Source organism: Notamacropus eugenii, chromosome 3 (assembly GCF_028372415.1).
Source record: "Notamacropus eugenii isolate mMacEug1 chromosome 3, mMacEug1.pri_v2, whole genome shotgun sequence".
NCBI lineage: Eukaryota > Metazoa > Chordata > Mammalia > Diprotodontia > Macropodidae > Notamacropus > Notamacropus eugenii.
Genome location: NC_092874.1, coordinates 213,569,089 through 213,590,729, shown reverse-complemented (window position 1 = coordinate 213,590,729; position 21,641 = coordinate 213,569,089). Strand labels below are relative to the sequence as shown.

The 21,641-nt window shown below is 36.0% G+C and overlaps 1 protein-coding gene across 4 annotated transcripts in view; it reads left to right on the top strand.

The window, feature by feature from the left end:
• Positions 1–21,641, top strand: part of PPHLN1 (periphilin 1) — a 136,740-nt gene that overhangs the window by 57,594 nt on the left and 57,505 nt on the right. For 2 of the 4 annotated variants that reach the window (XM_072654318.1, XM_072654316.1), the window contains 2 exons: positions 7,399–7,610; positions 20,767–20,823. In XM_072654318.1, coding sequence (XP_072510419.1) covers positions 7,399–7,610; positions 20,767–20,823 — 269 coding nt within the window. The remainder of the gene's footprint in view (positions 1–7,398; positions 7,611–20,766; positions 20,824–21,641) is intronic. The other 2 variants (XM_072654319.1, XM_072654317.1) reach the window with 1 other exon arrangement.

Below are 21,641 nucleotides of genomic sequence, written 5' to 3'. Positions count from 1 at the left end.
TTGTATGAAAAGTGTCTTGTTCATATAATTACTGGGTTTGTTTTGGCAGGTAACCTCCCAAATATTTTATAGTGTCTACTGTAGCTTTAAAAGGGATTTCTCTTTCCATCTCTTGCTTTTGGTCTTTGTTACTAATATATAGAAATGTAGAAGATTTGTGTGGGTTTATTTTGTAACCTGCAACTTTGACAAAGTTGTTTATTATTTCAAATAGTTTTTTACTTGAATCTCTGGGATTCTCTATGTATATCATCATATCATCTGCAAAGAGTGATATCTTAGTTTCTTCTTTGCCTATTTTAATTCCTTCAATTTCTTTATCTTGTCAAATTGCTACAGCTAAGATTTCTAGTACCATATTGATTAATAGTGGTGATACTGGACATCCTTGTTTCACCCCTGATCTTATTGGGAATGCTTGTCCCCATTGCATATAATGCTTGCTGAAGGTTTTAGGTAGATACTGCTTATTTTCTTATGGAAAGTTCCCTTTCCTCCTATGCTCTCCAGTGTTTTTAGCAGGAATGGGTTTTGTATTTTGTCAGAAGCTTTTTCTGCATCTATTGAGATAATCGTGTGGATTCTGTTAGTTTTGTTGTTGATATGATAGATAATGCTAATAGTTTTCCCAATATTGAACCAGCCCTGCATTCCTTGTATGAGTCTTACCTGATCATAATGTATTACTCTCGTGATAAGTTGCAGTATTCTTTTTGCTAAAATCTTATTTAAAGTTTTTGCATCTATATTCATTAGAGAAATTGGTCTATAATTTTCTTTCTCTGTTTTGTCTCTTCCTGGTTTAGGTATCACAACCATATTTGTATCATAAAAAGAATTTGGGAGGATTCCTTCTTCCTCAATTTTCCCAAATAGTCTGTATAGTATTGGAATTAACTGTTCTTTAAATGTCTGATAGAATTCACTTGTAAATCTATCTGACCCTGGAGATTCTTTCCTAAGGAGTTCGTTGATGGCTTTTTCATTTCTTTTTTCTGAGATGGGATTATTTAAGTATTCAACTTCCACATCTGTTAATCTGGGCAATTTATGTCTTTTAAAATAATCATCCATCTTATTTAGATTGTCGAATTTGTGGGCAGATAGTTGGGCAAAGTAATTTCTTATTATTGTTTTAATTTCCTCCTCTTTGGAGGTGAGTTTGCCCTTTTCATTTTTGATATTAGTAATTTGGTTTTCTTCTTTCTTTTTTTCAATCAAATTGACCAAAGGTTTATTACTTTTATTGATTCTTTCATAAAACCAACTCTTAGTTTTATTTATTAGTTCAGTAGTTTTCTTAATTTTAGTTTTGTTAATCTCTCCTTTGTTTTCAGTATTTCTAATTTGGTATTTACTTGTGGATTCTCAATTTGTTCTTTTTCAAGCTTTTACAGCTGCATGCCCAATTCATTGATCTGTTCTTTCTCTATTTTATTTATGTCGGCATTCAAAGATGGAAAACTTCCACCAAGAATTACTTTTGCAGTATCCCATAAGGTTTGGCAGGGTGTCTCATTATTGTCGTTCCCTTGAATGAAGTTGCTGGTTGTTTGTATAATTTGTTGTTTAGCCCACTCATTCTTTAGGATTAGATTGTTTAGTTTCCAATTAGTTTTTGGCTTATATTTCCATGGCCTTTGATTATGTATAAGTTTTATTGCATTATGATCTGAGAAGGATGCCTTTCTGCACGGTATTCTGAGGTTTTTGTGGCCTAGTACATGGTCAGTTTTTGTCTATGTGCTGTGTTTCCCTGAGAAAAAAGTATATTCCTTTCTATCCCTATTAATTTTTCTCCAGAGATCTATCATATCTACCTTATCCAGAGTTCTGTTCACCTCTGTAACTTCTTTCTTGTTTATTTTGAGGCTAGATTTATCAAGTTCAGAGAGAGGGAAGTTGAAGTCCCCCACTAGTATAGTTTTGCTGTTGATTCCAGTTAAGTACAGAAATACAGCTAGCTCTATGGGCAGTAGGAGGGGAAGGGGGAAAGAAAAGGAAGGGGTGGCTAAAAGGTGGGAAGAAGTAGGAATTGAAAGGGATTAAAAGGGAGGGTGGCTGAAAGAAGGGAAGGAAGACTGAGGGAGGCTGTTGTCATAAATTAAAACCATTGTGGAGGGGAAGGGAGAATTAAAAGTATAAACAAGGGGAAAGAGGATGGAGGGAAAGACACAGATAGTAATCATAGTTGTGAATTGGAATGGAATGAATTCTCCCATAAAAGGGAGATGGATAGCAGAATGGATTAAAAACTATAATCCAGCAGTATGTTGTTTACAAGAAACACATTTGAAAGGAAAGATACACAGGGTTAAGTTAAAAGATTGGAGCAGAATATATTGTTCATCAGCTGATGTAAGAAAAGCTGGGGTAGCAATTCTAATCTCAGACAAAGCAAAAGCAGAAATAGATCTAATCAAAAGAGATAAGGAAGGAAACTATATCCTGCTAAAAGGAAGACAAGGAAACAACTTTGTTACTAAAGGTAGTAGCATTCAAATTCTTAGAGGAGAAGCCAAGGGAGTTACAGGAAATTATTTTAGGTAGAATTTTGATTACCTCAGATGGGATGGTGAGGCCTAGAACCCTCACATCATTTTGCTGGCTCCCACAAGGGATCTAATAAGAACGACACATATATTACAAATTTTGATTGTTGGCTCTCTAGTGACCACTGGCCCTGGGAGGTGGGATTCCCCTCAGGGTCTGCATCCAAATTCCCTCAACCTGAAGTAAGTCTCTCCTAGCTGCAGATTAGTCTGCCTTGATTTATCCTTAAATTCTTTTCCCTTTCTCTTAAGAAAAAGCCCCCAATTGGGCTAAGAGGGCCATTTGTGTCTGGATTTATAAGTTCTGGAGCACTCAGATTTGACTTATATAAAAATTATATAGTCATAATGTTAATTTTTAAGACATAGACCAATGTTTTTTCTCTATTTACTTTTACTTTGTTAAATAGTGCTGCTTAGTGAGATTCCGTAGTGAACCTATTAGTTTCTCTTTTTTAGGCAGTAGCTGGATGAACTTGCTTTTACTGGAGTTAAAATGGATTTTTGCCTTTGAATTTTTGCCTTTGCCTTTGAAAGAATAATTAAATCATTTTTGTCATTAAGTAGATCAAACTGGTTGAGGTGGTGCTCATTTCAGTGGCTCACAACAGGGGGAGGAACTTCCCTAGAGGACCCTGCAGTCCAGTCATTAGATGGGTAGGGTCTTAGCCCAGTGATCTCATTACTAGAGTACTCTTGACATCACTTTGAGGGAACATATGCCTGACTTTAGACAAGACATTTCCACACCTTAGTGCTAAGCCACGAAGACACGTGGCCTTCCTGAAAAGCATAACCTCTACTTCAGGAGGTTTTCCTTCAATTATAAGTAAGGCTGTTTTATTTATTTTTAAGGAAGCTTTAAGGGAAAGCTGGTGTAAATCTGATTGAATTTTAATTTTACCTCAGTGAAAAGTACTTTATTAAATTGGTATGTAGGTTTTTTCAGTATACTCAATCACAACACTAAGGGGAAAGAGTTAACACTGCTGGTGGCTGAACCTGTGATTAGATGAGATAGATGTGGATGGGGTGCTGGTGCTGTTATTAATCTGAAAGAATGAAAGAAAATACCTTTTCACCACGAAAGTAACCTTCTATAGTCTTATTTTTTTCCCCTTTTTGGGCATTTTCACAGCCAATGACTTGACTTTTGAGTCCTTTGTCAAGTGGAGGGTATAATACCCTAGACTTAAGAGGTTTTGTGAATCTGTTTTCCAAGATATCTCTAGGGCCCTGTAAGTTCTCAATTTCTCCAAAGTGGCATAATGAAGGGAGAGGTGTTTACTGTTCTCCTGGCCTGTACTCTGGTCCTTGAGAAACCATAAGCACTCTTTTTGGCCTTAGAACTGGGAGTAGGATTCCCTCTCCACAGTCACCACCAGCTTCACGCCAGCACTCTTCCTCACCCCAGGACCACCAATCAGGACTGAGACCCAGATCAGTCTCTTGATTCCCCCACCATCTGTAGATGTAGGAGCTCCCGAAGCAGCCACTGTTGCTGCAATGGCTTCCACTGCTCCTGGGCAGGGCCTGGGCCAGGACCATGTTCCCCTCTCACCCAGGTGAGAGACCTTTCTAACTGACCTTTGAAGCTGTCTTTGGCATTTGTGGGTTGAGAAATCTGGAAACTTCAGCAGCTGCCCTTGGTTCAGCTCCCTGAAGACTACCCTAGTCTGGTTTGTGCCAACATGACCCATGCTGAGCTGTGTTTCTCTCAGAGCGTGGTGCTATATACCCTTCCTGTCAGCTTTCCTAGTTGTCTTGGACTGGAAATCTATTTCACTCTGTGATTTTGTGGTTTCTACTGCACTGGAATTTGTCGGGAGTCATTTTTTACGGGTATTTTAAGGGTTTTGTGGGGAGAGCTCGAGCAGGTCCTTGCTTCTACTCTGCCATCTTTTCTCAGCCCCCTGGAAGTCCATTATGCTCCATTTTGCTGGGTTGTTGATTGTTGGTTACAATCTAAACTCCTTTGCCTTCCAGAATATCATATTCTAAGTCCTGCTCAGATCCTTTAATATAGAAGCTGCTAGGTCTAGTGCAATCCTGACTGTGGTTCCATAATGCTAGAATTGCTTCCTTCTGGCTGCTTACAGTATTTCTCCTTGACCTGATAATTCTGGAATTTGGCTACAATATTCCTTGGGGTTTTCATTTCTTGATCTCTTTCAGGAGGTGATCCATGGATTTTTTTTTGATGACTTTTACCCTTTGGTTCACAGTTTTCCTTGATAATTTCTTGAAAGATGCTGTCCAGGTTTTTTTTTTTGATCATGGCTTTAAGGTAAACCAATAATTCATAAATTATCTCACTTCAATCTATTTTCCAGGTCAGTTGTTTTTCTGTTGTGGTATTTTACATTTTCTTCTATTTTTTCATTCCTTTGATTTTTATCAACTGATTCTTGATGTCTCATAGTCATTAGCTTCTACTTGCCCAATTCTAATTTTTAATTAATTGTTTTCTTCAGTTTCCCTTTGGCTGATTCTCCTTCTTACAGGGTTCTTCTCCTTAGTGAATTTTTGTATCTCTTTATCCATTTGGCCAATTTGTTTTCTAAGGAATTATTTTCATCAGTTGATTTTGTTTCCATTTCCAAGTTATTGATTCTCTCTTGCCTGCTTCTCATTTCTTTTCCCATTTTTTCTCCTACATCTCTTATTTGACTTTAAAATCCTTCTTGACTTCTTCCAGGAAGGCTTTTTGGGTTTGAGACCAATTCATATTCATTCCCCTTTCAGATTTTAAATGTGGGTATATTGACAGTGTTGTCCTCTTCTGAGTTTGTGTGCTCATAGAAACTGTCTTTTTGCTCACATTCTTTCCCTGTTTCCTGGCTTTTAAGTTGAGCTCTCCTACTGGAGTACAGGGAGTACTGTCCTAAGCTGCTTCTGCTGGGGGCCAGGGTCCTGGTCACTGACAGTGTTCTTGAACCTCGGGTGCTGGCAGCTAGAGGATATGGGGGTCTGGTTGCTTACTTGGTGCTGAACTGGGGTCTTAGTGGTGGTGTCTGGTGTGTGCTGAGGCCAGGTAGGGTTTTTCTGCATTTCCCTGGGGTTGCACTGGAGCACGATGAGGTTCTACTGCTAGAGGATGCCTGCCTACCCAGGGCTCCACCAGAGCATGGTGAGGTCCAGCAGATGGAAGATGCCTGCCCACCTTGGTATATGCTGAAGCCCACGATGTTTGGCTGCTAGGGGTTGCCTGCCTGCTCAGGGCTTAGCTAAAACATAGTGGTTCTCCAAGCAGGAGTCTGCCAGTTCCCTTGGCTCTGCTAAGGCACATGGGGGGTCCTGGTGTTGGCATTTGCCTACTCCACCACCCTTGAGCTCAGGATCTCCTGCTGGTTTACTGAGGTAGGATTTGCTGCTGGCTTGCTGTGATACTGTCTGTCCTAGATTGTGGTCCCCTTTTAGCTGAGTGAAAAGGATCCTCCAAGTTTTCAGGGCTAAAAGACTACTCCACCCAATCTTTTTGCAGCCTCTACTCTTCCATGACTTTTCTTGGGGTGCTGTTTTCTGTTTTTTTTTCCCCCAGAGGTCAATATGGGAAAGTGACATTGATTTACTGCTTACTCTGCCATGTTGGCTCCTGAAAGTCAAGTGTAATAGAAATGATTAAAAACATAAGTAAATTAGTAAGGTACAAAATAAATCCATAGAAATCTCAAGCATTTTTATACACACCAATATCTGTATATGCTAATAAAAACCAAGAAAAGAAAATACGAAAGAAATTTCATTTAAAATAACTACAAAATTCATGATGCATTTGAGAGTTAATCTACCAAAACACATTTAGGAATTGCATAAATACACCTATAAAATATTTTTTTAAAGGGATACTTAAATAATTGGGCATTTAACCAAAACTGGTTAGCAGGAAGAACGTTATCATATAGCTTTTTTGTAGTAGCAAAGAAGTGGAAACTTTATGTATACCAATTTTTTGGGAAAGGGCCAGAACAAAATCTGATATATGAAGGTAAAGAAAAACAATTGCAGCTCAAGAGAGAAATATGAATAGTATACAACAAAGTAAACAGATCCAAGAACCTTAAATACATAATGCCTATAGTAAAGTAATTAAAAAACACACTGAAAGGAACATGAACTCAGATGAATATCAGTGATCATTTTGGGTGGTAGAAAACAAGGGAGCAAAATGCATTTTTCCCCAGAAGGTGAGAAGTCTGACCTTCTCTGAAATTTTGCATGTACCGCTCAGTGCATTAGCCTTGTTGATCTATTTTATTTCCTCGTTTTTCTTTGTTCTGGTGAACGAATGATTTGGCATGGACCTTATGAGAAATTTCCTGGTGTCATTAAAGTGACCAAAAAGGAGTAGGATAGGTACTCTTTTGTGTTTAATGGTTCTAGGAAAGTTTTTACATGAGGGTTAGAGTGTAGGGGAGCAGGTTAAAGAACTACTTTCCTTTTTCACCTAGGACAAATCATTCTAAGTTCCTAGTCATCAGTTACCTCATCTATAACATGTAGAGAATTGAATTAGATGGTTTTTGAAGTTACTTCCTCCTCTAGATATATAGTCTTCTAACCTTTTTCTTCTAGCTATTGGATTCTTTAATATTTGTTTAGAAGGTAGTAGTTATCTTTTCAAGATTTGTTCATTCCACATTATGAAACAGTAGTGATAAGGTACTATAACATTTTCCAGTCTCACAATTGGATTTTATGGGGGCACCAAAACTTACATGAAAGTGGACTAATAGGCCTTATAACTGTTATGTGAAGTGCTTAGTTATATAGTAATCATTGTCTTTTTTATTTTGGTTTGTATTTTTTAAGAAGCATAGTGAATTTTATTTTATTTTCTTCAAAGGGACACTAGAGATGGCTTTAGAAGAAAAGGTTTCTACTCTTCCCATTACGTGAGAGAACGCTCTCCTCATAAAAGGGACAATCCATTCTTCCGGGAATCTCCTGTAAATCGAAAAGATTCTCCACACAGCAGATCTGGCTCCAGTGTCAGCAGTCGAAGTTACTCTCCAGAACGGAGTAAAGCTTATTCTTTCCACCAGTCTCAGCATAGAAGTATGTGTTTAGGTTTTTGTGTTAATTTTTCTCTCAAACGTAACATACTGTGTGTCTTTGGCATGGTCTTGCAGATAAACCAAAATGGTGTCGCATTTATTTTTAAGTTCTTCCTTAATCCTCTCATGTTAATACATTTTAGTGTCTGTTTATTTCTATCATTCCCAAATCACTAAAGTAAGAAAACTGATATATTTTTCCAGTTATTTCTCTATTATTAATCTTGCAATCGCCTGGTATAGCTCATTTATATTGACTTTGAACTGCTTAAAAACAGCAACTCAGATTTAATTTATGGGTATGTGACATTTTAAGAAATTCTGACACTTAAAGTAGCGAAGTGGTACGGAATACTTTCAGGAGTGATATATGGCATTATCTTCTCTGATTTGCTTGTGTGTTTAAGTTGTTCTTTTTCATTCCTTTTTTGTTTTGTTCCTCTTTTTGTTCTCAGTTTACTTTGTGATTCAAAGGATAAATGTTTTATTTTAAACATCTTTTTCTGCTGACTGATGATGATGAGGAAAGACAGCCTCAAATTTCCCTGTATGCTTTATACTGGATTGATCCATTCATTGCTTCATCCATTTAACAAATATTTATGGATTAGAGTGCTTCCCATATGAATATTGTTTTTCTAAGGAGCAGTCAGGAACACAGAGGTATAATGTGGTGTGCACATACTTTGAGTCAATAGAGTGGAGTATAGTGGTATATGCCTTTAATCTCAATTCCTACAGGCTGAAGCTGGTAGATCTCTTTAGCTCAGGAGTTCTGAGTCACAATGGACTATGTGATCAGGTGTCTGCACTCAGCTCTAATTTTAATATGTTGAGCCCTGAGTGAGAACCAGCCCTTATCAGAACCAGAGCAGGTCAAAGTTCTCATGTTTATGAATAGCCCAGGTGTAATAATCTCAGCTCAGTATTTCCGGACTGAGCTAATAAGATATGGAGGAAAAGAAGGTTGGTAGGGAGGGGAAAAGATGGGAGATTGATTCTTAATGATTTGTGTTGTGTTAACTATTTTATAAGATGATTTAAGAGTCTGATGTTTTCAAAGTCTTTCTTTCCAAACTGTTGTTTCTAATACTTGAATCTTGAGGTGTTCAATATCTTAGAATACAAAAATGTAACATAGTAATGATTTGGGTTGTCAGAAGAGGTTAAAAAAAAAACACCACCTCTTAGCTCTCCTAGAAGTCTTTGTGATACTGAATATAAAAACTGATATCTCCTTTTTTTCTGATAGCGAAGAAAATATAGCTCTTTATAGGATGGTTAAAATAGTTGTGTCACAGTTATTTATAATGCTACAAAGTAACTTATGGTGATATATAGAAAGGTTAAACTTGTTTTTTCTTTTCATATAAATCATGACAGTCATTCGCCAAAGAGATCAGATTTTCATTTAATTATTTTCATTCTACTTGACATAGTCAATGACCACAAACCCCTGTACTTCTTGGAGATAAACATAGAGAAAGCAAAAATAAGAGATTTCCTTTTTAGGAGCTTTAGTACTATTTATCTGTTTTCCTTGAAACATATTAAGGAACTTACAAGTAATTAAGTAAATTGAAAGTGATTAAATGGAAATTTAAATATTTAAATATAATTTAAATTTAAATATAATTTTAAATTGGTTTTCACTTAATTATTTCACTTTGAAAATGGAATTCTTTAATCAAGAAAGTAAATTTATCTCCTGGATATATTTTTCATAAATAATTCTCATTGGTTCTCTTTCTTATACTAGAAAAATGATTTTTAGGTTCTAATAATGTAGCTGGGTTCATAGCTAGAGCATATGTACATGTCTATATACGTATTATTGCATAGGTATTATAGGTATATGTGTGTTATATATGTGTAAAGATGGATTTAGTCAATTCACTTTTATTATATATTATTTAAATGACAGCAGTGTGGCATAATGTAGAAAAAAAGATATTGGAGTGGTCTATTTTTAACAGTTAGTGAGAAAAGGGAAAAGCAAGACAAAAACATTTATAAACAAGCACCGTGTTTAGTTCTGGGGATGCAAGTACAACCAGAAAGAACAACAATCTCTTGTCCTTAAGGAAATTACATTTTAACAAGGGAACGTAAACCGAAAAGGGGAACTGAAGTTAAGAAAGCATGAGAGCCAGGAAGGAGGCATATTCACAGGGGCACTGTGTTGAAATCTGGAAAGTTACCAGGTGAATGAGGATAATAATGAAGGCTGACTGGCTTGGTCTCCTTCCCAAAATAGAATGCCGTACACACAGGGTAAAGGTAAAAGGTTGGAGCAGAATATATTGTGCTTCAACTGATGTAAAAAAAAAAACAGGGGTAGCAATCCTAATCTCAGACAAAGCAAAAGCAGAAATAGATCTAATCAAAAGAGATAAGGAAGGAAACTATATCCTGATAAAAGGCACCATAGATAATGAAGCAATATCATTACTAAACATATATTCTCCAAGGGGTATAGCATCCACATTCTTAGAGGAGAAGTTAAAGGAATGACTAGAAGAAACAGGCAGCAAAACTATACTAGTGGGGGACCTCAGTGTCGCTCTCTCTGAACTTGATAAATCTAACCTCAAAATAAACAAGAAAGAAGTTAAGGAGGTGAATAAAACTCTGGATAAGGTAGGTATGATAGATCTCTGAAGAAAATTGAATGGGGAAAAAAGCAATATACCTTTTTCTCAGCAGTACATGGCACATATACAAAAACTGAGCATGTATTAGGCCATGAAAACCTCAGAATCCAGTGCAGAAGTCCATGCATCCTTCTCAGATCATGATGCAATAAAATATACATAATCAAAGGCCATAGAAATATGAACCAAAAACTAATTGGAAACTAAACAATCTAATCCTAAAGAATGAGTGGGTTAAACAACAAATTATAGAAACACTCAACAACTTCATTCAAGAGAATGATAATAATGAGACAACCTACCAAACCTTATGGGATACTGCGAAAGCTGTCCTTAGGGGAAGTTTTATATCTTTGAATGCCTACATGAATAAAATAGAGAAAGAGCAGATCAATGATTTGGGCATGCAGCTGAAAAAGCTTGAAGAAGAAAAAATTGAGAATCCCCAAGTAAATACCAAATTAGAAATACAGAAAACCAAAGGACAGATTAGTAAAATTGAAATTAAGAATACTGTTGAACTAATAAATAAAACCAAAATAGAATGCCCAGGAAGAACTCACCAATAGGAGAAATGATCTAGTAGTCATTTCCAGCAAGTTTAGCCATTAAAATATACTAAAAGGAATAAAAGTAAAAATAGTTGTGTACAACCGTCATATTTGACTTTTAAATCCAGTACATGCATAGATGGCCTAAATTTGCTACCTACTTTTTCTGATCATGTTTTTCATTAGAAAATGATGATCAAAGTGCTTCCAACAAACTGATCATTTTAAATGTATTTTATATTTCTATTCATGTAGTGAACCCATTAAAATGCTAAATTATGTTACTTCATAAACTACAGGTCTTGAATTCTGTGCCATCAAAGCCCCAACTGTCAGGTTCTGTTACAATAGAGAGACTTTTCAGCATTGGCAGTAGGCTATGTCTTTCATTTGAGATCTAGCTGTCATCAGGATGGTGTTGGGATGATTAAATTCCATAAATTTCATAAGAACTCTCAGTTGAGAACCTCAGTTGAGGTTTCATACATGTTTGTTAATTCATAAATGATCCACTGACTGGCAACACAGCTATATTTGTAATGAACTAGAGTAGTATTGTGATAGGGCTAGCATTTTCTTGATGCAACTTCCTTTGGCCCCAGATTCTCTAATGCAGTTTCTTGGTTGAGAGACATGAAAATTCCCAATCATGTGTAGTCTGGGCCTCCCAGACTTCTTGGGTGCCTGACACCATGCAAGTTGGCATACCCTGATGGCTCACTGACCAAATGGATTTCTTGATGATGATGATGAGATGAGGGGAACCATATTACTGCCATTGTATCCTTATTGTTGTCTTTTGAATGCCATCATCAAACTGAACTAAGAGGATGCTGCTGTTGGAGCCTAGCCTAACAAGAAATACTTAATTCCTTGTAGCAATATGTATGTTAAATGTAATGGAAGGAATTTTATTTCTTGTTGTTAAAGACTTTTGAATCTTGAAGCATTATGAATGTTTAAGGATTCAAATAACATGCCAAATTCTTAGAAAAACAAGTATCTTCATAGATCAGAAACCTTATTTTTATAAGCATGCCCTTATAATTTCTTCCACTAGGATTTTTTTTAAATATGCAATTTGAGGTCCTACTCTCTTAGTAACTGACTACATAGCATTTATAAAAACAATTATGCATCTTCAACTAATTTATCCGTTTATTAGATAAGGAAAACCTTCAATATCTTCTTTTATAAGATCTTTTGTGTATTTTTAAAAAATTGTTCCACATTCTTGTTCTTGAAAAATTCTTCTCTTTAAATCTCCTTCCAAGCCTTATTTTCTTTATTTAAAAAAGTTTTTTTTACAAAAATTAACATGTTATTTTTCCATTACCTTGATTTATTGATATATCACTACCCCATTCTCTATTTAATAAGTCATCTTTCACAACAATGTATAAAATGAAAGAAAAATTGCAATATAATTAAACCAATGAACATATTGATTAAATTTGATAGTATGTGCAATATTCTACACCTTTAGTCAGTCTTATATCTACAGAGAGAGAAGGAAGGTATATTTATGTATTAGGTCATTATAATTACAGTGTTGAGTTAATTTTGGGAGTTGATTTTGTTAAAAATCATTGTATATATTTTTACCTGGTCCTTTTTACCCTATCTCATGTATATCTTCTTATATTTCAAGATCTTTTATATTCATTGTTTTTATGACTCAGTATTGCATTACATTCATATAATTTTTTTAGCCTTTCTGTCATCTCTTGGCCACTGCCTTGTTTTGTTTTTTTTTTTAACACATAGATCAGGAAGTGCTGCTATAGATATTTTGGAGCATATATCTTTTTTTCTTCTGGTTTTATTTGCTAATCTTATAAGTGTTACATTTTCCCATGCTAGGTATCAGATAGGACCAGCATAATTCATACTGTAAGTGATAATCCTTAAATTACAATTTATTTTATAGTCTCCTACAATCATATAGATATAGCCCGAATAGAACTTGGCCCACCTACTTCAAATCTCCTATTTTATACGCTAGAAAACTAAAATCCATAAAACTTTTATCAACTGTGGAACCCAGGGATTTTTATTTTGCTCATACGTGAAATAACCAGATATTCTTATCTTACAATTATATAGTTTTCTTTTTGCTCACAGCTTTACTGCCTAATATAAATACTTATATTCTCTCTCTTTCTGATCCTTCCTTTACTTATTTTCTCCTTTGAATCCACAGCATACTATTCTGGTGCTTCATTATAACATGAAAGTTACCTATGGTTATTGAAGACTATGTCATTTGGGTGTGAATTCTGAAAGGTTCTTGAATGTTAGAAAGGCTTTAATTGCAGATTCCATAATATACTATTTCTTGCCAAGATGGCTATCTGAATAGAAAGATGCTATCCAGCTCTTAGACACTTTGTCCCACAAATTCTTGAAGTTCACATTGGACAAAATAATGATCAAGAAATTTAATAAGAAACTAATGTTAAGTGACTTCTTTTACTCCAGACCTGCACACAAAAGTCATCCAGAATCCCACAGCCAGTAGAAAAGGGTCCCCTTCAGCACACCTAGTGCCAGCATGACCAGAGTTGGGATATGTACCCTGAATTCAGAAGCAGGAAGAATGGAGAACTCCCCTCAGAAAGTCCCAGGGTCATCAGAAAACCCCAGATTGGAAATCTTCAATAGTCCTGGGAAGCACAATGGGCAACAAGCAGTACAATGTCAAGCAGCATGGTGTTGCCAACGCTGAGGTCCCTACTTCTCTGAGATGCCAGAGAAGATCAAGAGCACTGAAAATCAAAGATCCAGGGGAGCCTAACCACAGAATGTAGATGTCAGCAGAAAAATCCAGGAGTCTAAGGGTGAGACCAAGCAGGGCTGATCATCCTACCCCAAAATTCAGCAAGATATTGGAGTCTGGCCCCAGCTCAAAGCCCCAGTGCATTGACTAAGACTGGACAGACACATGAGTAAGACAAAGAAAATACTAATTTTATGACTCTAAAGATTCCCCTCCCCCCCAAAGAAGAAGGTAATGTAAAAACAATTAAAAGCAGAGAATCAAAGAGAAAGACCGGATTTTCCCCAAAGACAACATGAATACCTAGAAGAAATGAAGCCAGAAAAAATAGAAATAAGACTCTGGAGGAAAGAATTGGAATGAGAATAAAAAGTGATAGGCCTTACCCAGAAATTGGACTCTGAAAAGTAGAATTGACAAAGCAGAATTCATACAGTAGCTAAGTAGCACAGTGGATATCTAGTATGGATCTTAGAGTCAGGAAGACCTCAGTTCATATTTTGCCTCAGACACTTATTTTGGTAACCGCTTTCAGCCTCTGTTTCCTCATCAGTAATATGGGGAGAGTAATAACACTTATACTTCACAGAATTGTTGTCCTGATCAAATGAGATAACATATATAAAGTGCCTCAAATGCTGTAAAACATTATTATTAACTATTAATTATTAATATTATTATCTCTTATTAAGATCATTGTTAAGAAATATCAGAACAAAATAAAAACATTCAAAAATAGAAGAAAATGGAATAGAAGAATATATCTCAAAATAACTGACTTGAAGAAGGGTAAGGAGAGAATTCAACAATCTGTAATCCCTGAAAACCATAATTAGGAAAAAAAATTCTGGACACAATCCAGAACTCCCATGTTAATATAAAAAAAAATGCTGTAGCTATCCAGAAAGAAGTTAGGTACTAAAGAACTATAACCAGGATTCCATAAGACTTAGTGGCCCTGACAATAGTGATAATGATGATGATGATGACGATGATGGTAGCAGCATGTACGTAGTACTGTAAGGTCTGCAAAGCAACTCTAAAAGCTAATTGCTTTTATGATGTCCATTTTACAGTTGAGGAAACTGAAGTATACAATAGTTAAGTAATTTGGTCACACATTCAAACAAGTGTTTGCGGCTAGATTTGACTCAAAACTTTTGACTCAAAGTCTACTTGGCACTGATCACTGTACCACCTAGCTACTTAATGAAATCACGGATCACAGTGTTTGATAAGATAAAGGACAGGCTTAAAACTCAGGATAACTTAACCTTTATAATTGAATATAATCTTACAAGGGAAAAAAATGAACCTGTAATTTATAGTACAGGATTTTGAAGTATTTTTGATGAAAGACCAAAGATGAGTAGGATCTTTGACATATAAACCAGGAGTCCGGAGAGACCTAGAAAGGTAAATTTATTTGAGAATTAAAAAGAAGCATATGTTGATGTAGTGCTAATATTCTAATAAGTTTGAGATTCTTAACTTGGAGTCCATAGGCTTGTTTTTGTTTTTTGACATTTAAATTTCATTATAACTTGTCTTCCCCTATATTCATATATATTTTATTATATGCTTTTTAAAACTTTTCTGAGAAAGGGTCCATAGACTTTACCAAACTGTCAAGTGCAAACATACACACACACACACACACACACACACACACACACACACACACACATACACACACACATCATCATCATCATCATCATCATCATGAGGAGAACAAGTGTCCCTTAAGAATGACAGTAAGAAAGGCAATAGTCCTGGGTGATTGAGTGGGAAAATTACTAACGTTCTGAGAGTTTTGAAAGGGCAGAGAGAAAAGAGGGTAAAAAGAATACACTAGTTAAAAGGAGGAAGAAAAAGAGTGGAATTAGCCATTTGTCATGATTGAAATGTTTGAGAAGAGTATACAAACATAGAGGGAGCGAAAGGGGGAGTAGGCATTTAACAAAACTAATTCTTATCTAAAATGAACAAATAAGGGCAGTTGAATATACTTAAAATAATTTTGGTGTAGAAGTTCATCAAAATCAGCAGATAAACAAGATGGAATGGGATGTACAGACAGACATGAGTGAGGCTAATACTGGGAAAGGAATGGTCACAAAAAGAACAGACGTCATCTTAAAAGGTGGAGGGAGGCGAGTAAGGTAAGAGGCAAAAGAAGATCCTTGGATCCTAGGGCTTCTTTATATTGACTAGTTGGATAATGCCTGAACAATTATGGATCAATGTAAGGGAACATTATTGTATCATGAAAATGATCCAAAAGGTAATTTCAGACAATCCTTGATAATGTGAACCGATGCAGAGTGAAATGAGGAGAACCAAGAGAATAATTTACACAAGGCCAACAACATTGTAAAGAGCAACAACTTTAAAAGACTTAAGAACTCAGATCAATGCAATGACCATGTCTTGAGAAGACCTGCAATGAAGTATGTTACCAGTTTCCTAATAAAGAAGTAGTGGACACAACAGAGGCTTACATTTTTGGACATGGTCACTGTGTAGATGTTCTTTGCTTGATGATGCTTATTGGTTACAGTTGGCTTGTTTTCCCTCTCTTTTTAAAGTGTGTCCTTTTTTTGTGGAGATTGGGGACTTAGCAGAAGTAATGCTGAGGGAAAAAAAGCTATCTATTGTAACATTTTTTTTTTTAATTCCTAGAAAAGAATAGAAGAAACCACAGACAAGCAGGGCAATTTTGAAAGTAACATGTAGAATTTATTAAACACATTTTTAAAAAAACAAGCAGTTTCAAACTGAGATTTGTGGCTTCATTTAGAATTTTTTTTTTTTACTGCTCTGTATAAGGAAATGGTGTGTGTGTGTGTGTGTCTGTCTGTGTGTCTGTGTCTGTGTGTCTGTGTGTTCTGGTTTTTTAAAAGTAGGGCCCACAGGGATTGCGAAGAAGTTATGATTAAATGACTTTGGAAAGGGAAATAAAGAAATTAGCTGTGTTAATTTTTATTCTGTCGTCAAAGCTACTTTTCCTCTTAGAACATAGGTTGACTTGGGGACGTGTATTCCAGTTTCCATTTATTCTGTGGGTCTCTTCTTAAGACTTGAGCACAGTGCCCCTCTGGTGTGTTTATCTTTGAATTATTGGTCAGATGACAAAATTAACTCAAAAACATAGGCAGTTATTGAAATTTTTATAGTGAAAAATTATAATAAAAAAACATTTCTACCATCCTTCCTCAAATGGACCCCACAGCATTGAGTATGAACACAGAGGTTACAAGTAGAGAGGTGTATCTGTGGGGAAAATATGTGGAGAGATATGCACATGGAGGGAACATATGTGCTGAAGGCTGCAAGGTAACTTATGTCTTTACTCTGAACTGATATCGATACTGTTGTGTCTGCTGAACCCTACCATGCTGAATAACATACCAATATAGAGAGTTGAATGCTGTCCTTGGAGTCCAGTAGACTGGGCTCTTCTACCTAGAAAATTCTTACATGTGTAACTCTGGGCAAATTATTTAGCCTTTCTACTGTTATTTAGCCTTTCTCATTTGTAAAATGAGGAGGTTGGACTCATTGACTTCTGATGTCCCTTTGCAGATTTTGTAATCAGTTGCAGAGGAAGAAAATAGAGAAGTTAAATTAACATATACTTTAATAGTCTATGATTTAAATGCTAAGGTTAGTAACAGTGGCAATAATAAAAAATATCCTGGAAAACCTGGCTTCAAGAATAATGGACAAAAGAACCTAAAAGTTTGTAAGCTATAGGAAAGTTTCATGAATATATTTCCTGAATATGCCTGTATCTTCTGGAATAGTTGTATTACTCTGGATATGGGAATCTTAATAACATTTGGAAATTAAATTTACTATCTTTGAACAGAAAGTGCTAGTTATCAAGGAAAGTTCTTTTTGAACCAACTACTTATGTGCTTTCAACTTTTTATATATACATCCTAGAATAAAGATCAAAATGAGAAAATATGGTGACTGAGGCAACTCCATTTTGACTTATTCAGAACAAACTGCTAATGCGAAACAATTGGAAATGGATAAAAGAGTGAATTTCATCACTCTCATCATTTTTTAAGTATATTGATCTATAGTAATCATTTATTATAATGAGGCAATCAAAAAGAACCTAGAAATCATCCCACCTAGTTATCATTTGGCACAATGGAAGTTGCACTGAATTTGGAATCAGAGAATCTGATATTAAAGTCCTGCCTCACATTACCTCTAGTCTTGAGTTAATCGCCAGTCTTGGGTTTCTGTCCTAGTTTGTTCATCTGTAAAATGAACACATTTGACTGGATGGCCTTTTGAGTTCTTTTCCAGCTCTAAATCTATAATTATATGATTCTATACATGTGGGAAAACTCGAGTGGATAAAAAGCATGTTTATTTATGTTATGTTGAATGGACAACCCATAAACTTGATCCATATATGCCTTATAAACTCTTTGTGAGGAGAGTGGGCTATATTGCTTTTAGAAAAATGCACAGTACTTTTAGTGACCTGAAGTATCTCTCAGAAACAAAGTCTTCTTTTTTCAATATAAATAAACTCCCTATGAAACTTGATGGCTATGTGTCATAGTATACCACACTCAAAGTCTCAAAGGAAAAATTGCAAGTTAAAAAAAGGGCAATGTTATTGAGCACATGTACAATGGGGAAAGATCTGGAACAGGTTATAACCCACAAAACAATCATCAGACATTTTGAGTGCTACCTGTGAAGCTTAGTGGAAGGCCTCTAGCAATTGGATAGGTTCTTCATGGATTATCTCTGGGAGGATATGGACAGAAATAACACAGAATATGGAGATGAAAATTCATTGTAGTTGATAGAAGTAGTTTTTTCCTTGCCAAGGCCAAACCACATAATCTTATCACCTCATTATTTTTCTTTCATCTGTCATTCACCCTTATTCTTATTTCACAGAAATAACACAGAATATGGAGATGAAAATGCATTGTACTTGATAAAAGTAGCTCTTCTCCTTGCCAAGGCCAACCTACATAATCTTATCACCTCATTATTCTTCTTTCATCTATCATTCACCCTCATTCAAGGCAAGAAATCCAAATTAGCTATAGCTGTATTAAAAGAAAAATGAAATACATATGAAAGCAACTCTGAAGTTTCAACTCATATCCAGTCAGGTGGACAAAACTGACAAAAATGGAAAATGACAAATTGATAGAGGACCTGTGGAAAAACGGGCAAATCGATGTCACACTGGCTTCATTGCTCTTAGTCATTTTCTGACTCCATGCTTTTTCATTTGCTTCCCCCAGTCCCCCGTGTACTTCTATCTCTGTTCAAACCTCACCTTCTATACAAGGCCTTTTCCAGATTCTCTCAATGCTTTTCCTCTGAGATTACCTATTTATATTTTGTTTATACATAGTTGTTTACATGTTGTCTCCCCCAACAGAATGTGTGCTCTTTGATTATTAGGATTGTTGTTGCCTTTCTTTGTATCCACATACTTAGCATTTATTGTGCTTAACAAATGCTTGTTGACTTGACTGATGAGTTGTTGGTGGAGTGTAAATTGGTACAGCCATTCTTAGAAGCGACTTGGGACTGTGCACAAAAAGATACTAAATTATGCATACCCTTTGAGTTAGTAATACCACTACTAGGCTTACACCTTAGAGAAATCAAAAGAAGAGGAAGCAGTCCTATACATACAAAAATATTTTGTAGCAGCTCTTTTTGAAATGGCAAGCAATTGGAAACTGAGGGGTATGCTCTTCAACAGTGGAGGGCAACAAACACTTATTAAGTGCTTACTAGGGCCACTAACAGTGCTAAGTGCTGGGTGTACAAAGAAAGGCAAAAACAGACCTTCCTCAAGGAGTTCACATTCTGTTGGAGGGGCTGACGTGCAAACAAAAGCTCATTTTAAGTGCATCTCTTTTAAGAGACCCCTCCTGATTTCCTCAGTTGTTAATGTGAACCATCCCCTCACCCTCAGTCTATTTTGCATATATTCTTGATTTGTTTACCTGTAAATATCATGTCTCTTTAGTAGAATTCAGGCTTCTTGAGATCAGAGTACATTTCACTTTTGTATTTTTATCCCCAAGGCCATCATAGTTTCTGACATAGAAGATATTTTTTTTTTAATTGAGGTAAATTGAATTTAGACTGTGTGAAAGGGAGTAATATGAAACTGAGTAGGAAAAGTATGTTGAAGTCAATTGTGGATGAACTTAAATAACTGGCAGAGGAATTAGTAATTTATTTTGTTGACCATTGAATGTTTTTTTTTAACGAGGGATTAACATGAATGTAAGAATCAGGAAAATTATTTGGGCATTTTTGTGTGGGACAGTTTGAAAGGCCTCTTGGTGAGAAGCTAGTTTAAGCTAGAAGTGATACTGAGGATAACAATGTGAATAGAGAAGAGGGGACAGCTTTTAGAGAGATTGTAAAGGTAGAAATGACAGAATCAATTGATTTGAATGAAGAGGTGAAAAAAAGAGGAATCAGATGATTCCAAGGCTTTGAGTCTAGATAGGTTGTGAATATAATCAGTGCTTTTGAAGTAGCACCAGAAATAGACATGTAGAAAGAGGCTCGGATTTAGAGACAAATGTTAGATAGATAGATGTGAGGATAAGTAGGTAGAAATATCCAAGAGACAATTAATGTGGTATTAGTACTTGAAAGTATTCATTTATTCATTCACGCTTTTAGTCATTCATCATACATTTATTGAGAGCCTATTATGTTAAGATATGTCAAGTACTATAAGGTTTACAAATGTGACTTAAGACATAGTCCTTGATCTCAAAGAAGTGCTTTACCTTGTTATATTTATTATTATTTTCTGTCTTCACTTTGGGGATAGATGAATTCTTTACCTGGCTGTAGTAATCCTCTATAGTTATTTGTGCCACCACCATAGTGTACTATTGTGTATTGTAGTGGACCCTGGCTTGTTGCTGGTTTAGAACTGAAGCATTTCCTTATATACTTGGTGGGTTACAGGTTATGTAATCAGTTCATTGTGGAGTATTTGGGGGGATATGAGGGCAGTCACCTGCAAACATACGTGCTGTAAAGTGCTTGCTGCTTTGATCCTTGCTGCTTGTCTTGGGCTTTTTGCCTTTTTTGAGAGCACAGAGAGGTGCTGGTGTTAACTCCTACCTGCCCACCTTTCTCCAGAGTCCGTGCGTGCTGGTGCCTGCTACAAACAGCAAAATGAAGGAGAGCCAGGAAGAGGTGAGTGTTGAAGCTGAATTCTCATTTGGGATTGGCATGGGAGGGACATGCTAGTTGTTGTGGGAAGGGTGAGGGTATGGTATTTGGTGCATTCAGTCTCTAGCTGCAAAACAGAAAGATCAGAGCTAAAACTTGAAAATATATGTACAATCACATGTGAGTACACACACTTTCATATACATATACACACACAAATACTTGTGCATATTTGCACAGATACACACATATATCAGCATGGTATAGTGGATAGAGAGCAAGACTTGGATTCAAGATGACTTGAATTCAATTCCTACCTCTAACATAATCTGGCTGTGTGGCCCTAGTTATGTCATTTAACATCTCGGTGTTTGAAACAGATTTCTGAAATGATAAGTTGTAGTATATTTACACATTTCCATTGGCTAGAGACATTTTCCTCAGCAGGAGCCCTGACAACAATGAAATCACGGGCCTTTCTGTATGCCTGTTTCCCCACCTAGTTGGTATAATTGGTGGATCGGGTGAAGTGGAGGTTAGAAGTTGGAGAAGAGATCCACTTAAATCTTTCTACTATGGCTCCAGTCTTTTCTATACTTGTTCTTCCAGCATGGAGAATTGGGAAGGGTGAAGTCCATATCATGGCTTTATTAGAAGAAATGGATAGGACTTATGCCAGAAGAGTTCATCCCTTCTTATTTTTCCTACTCCTGTGTTTTTCCCACTGCCTCTATTCTTTCTCCAGCTTTCTCCCCCTAAGATGCATAATTTTTACTCAGTGTCTCTTATTGGATTACCTTATTGCCCCAGATATTCACTGCAGTAAAATCTTTTCAAAAACT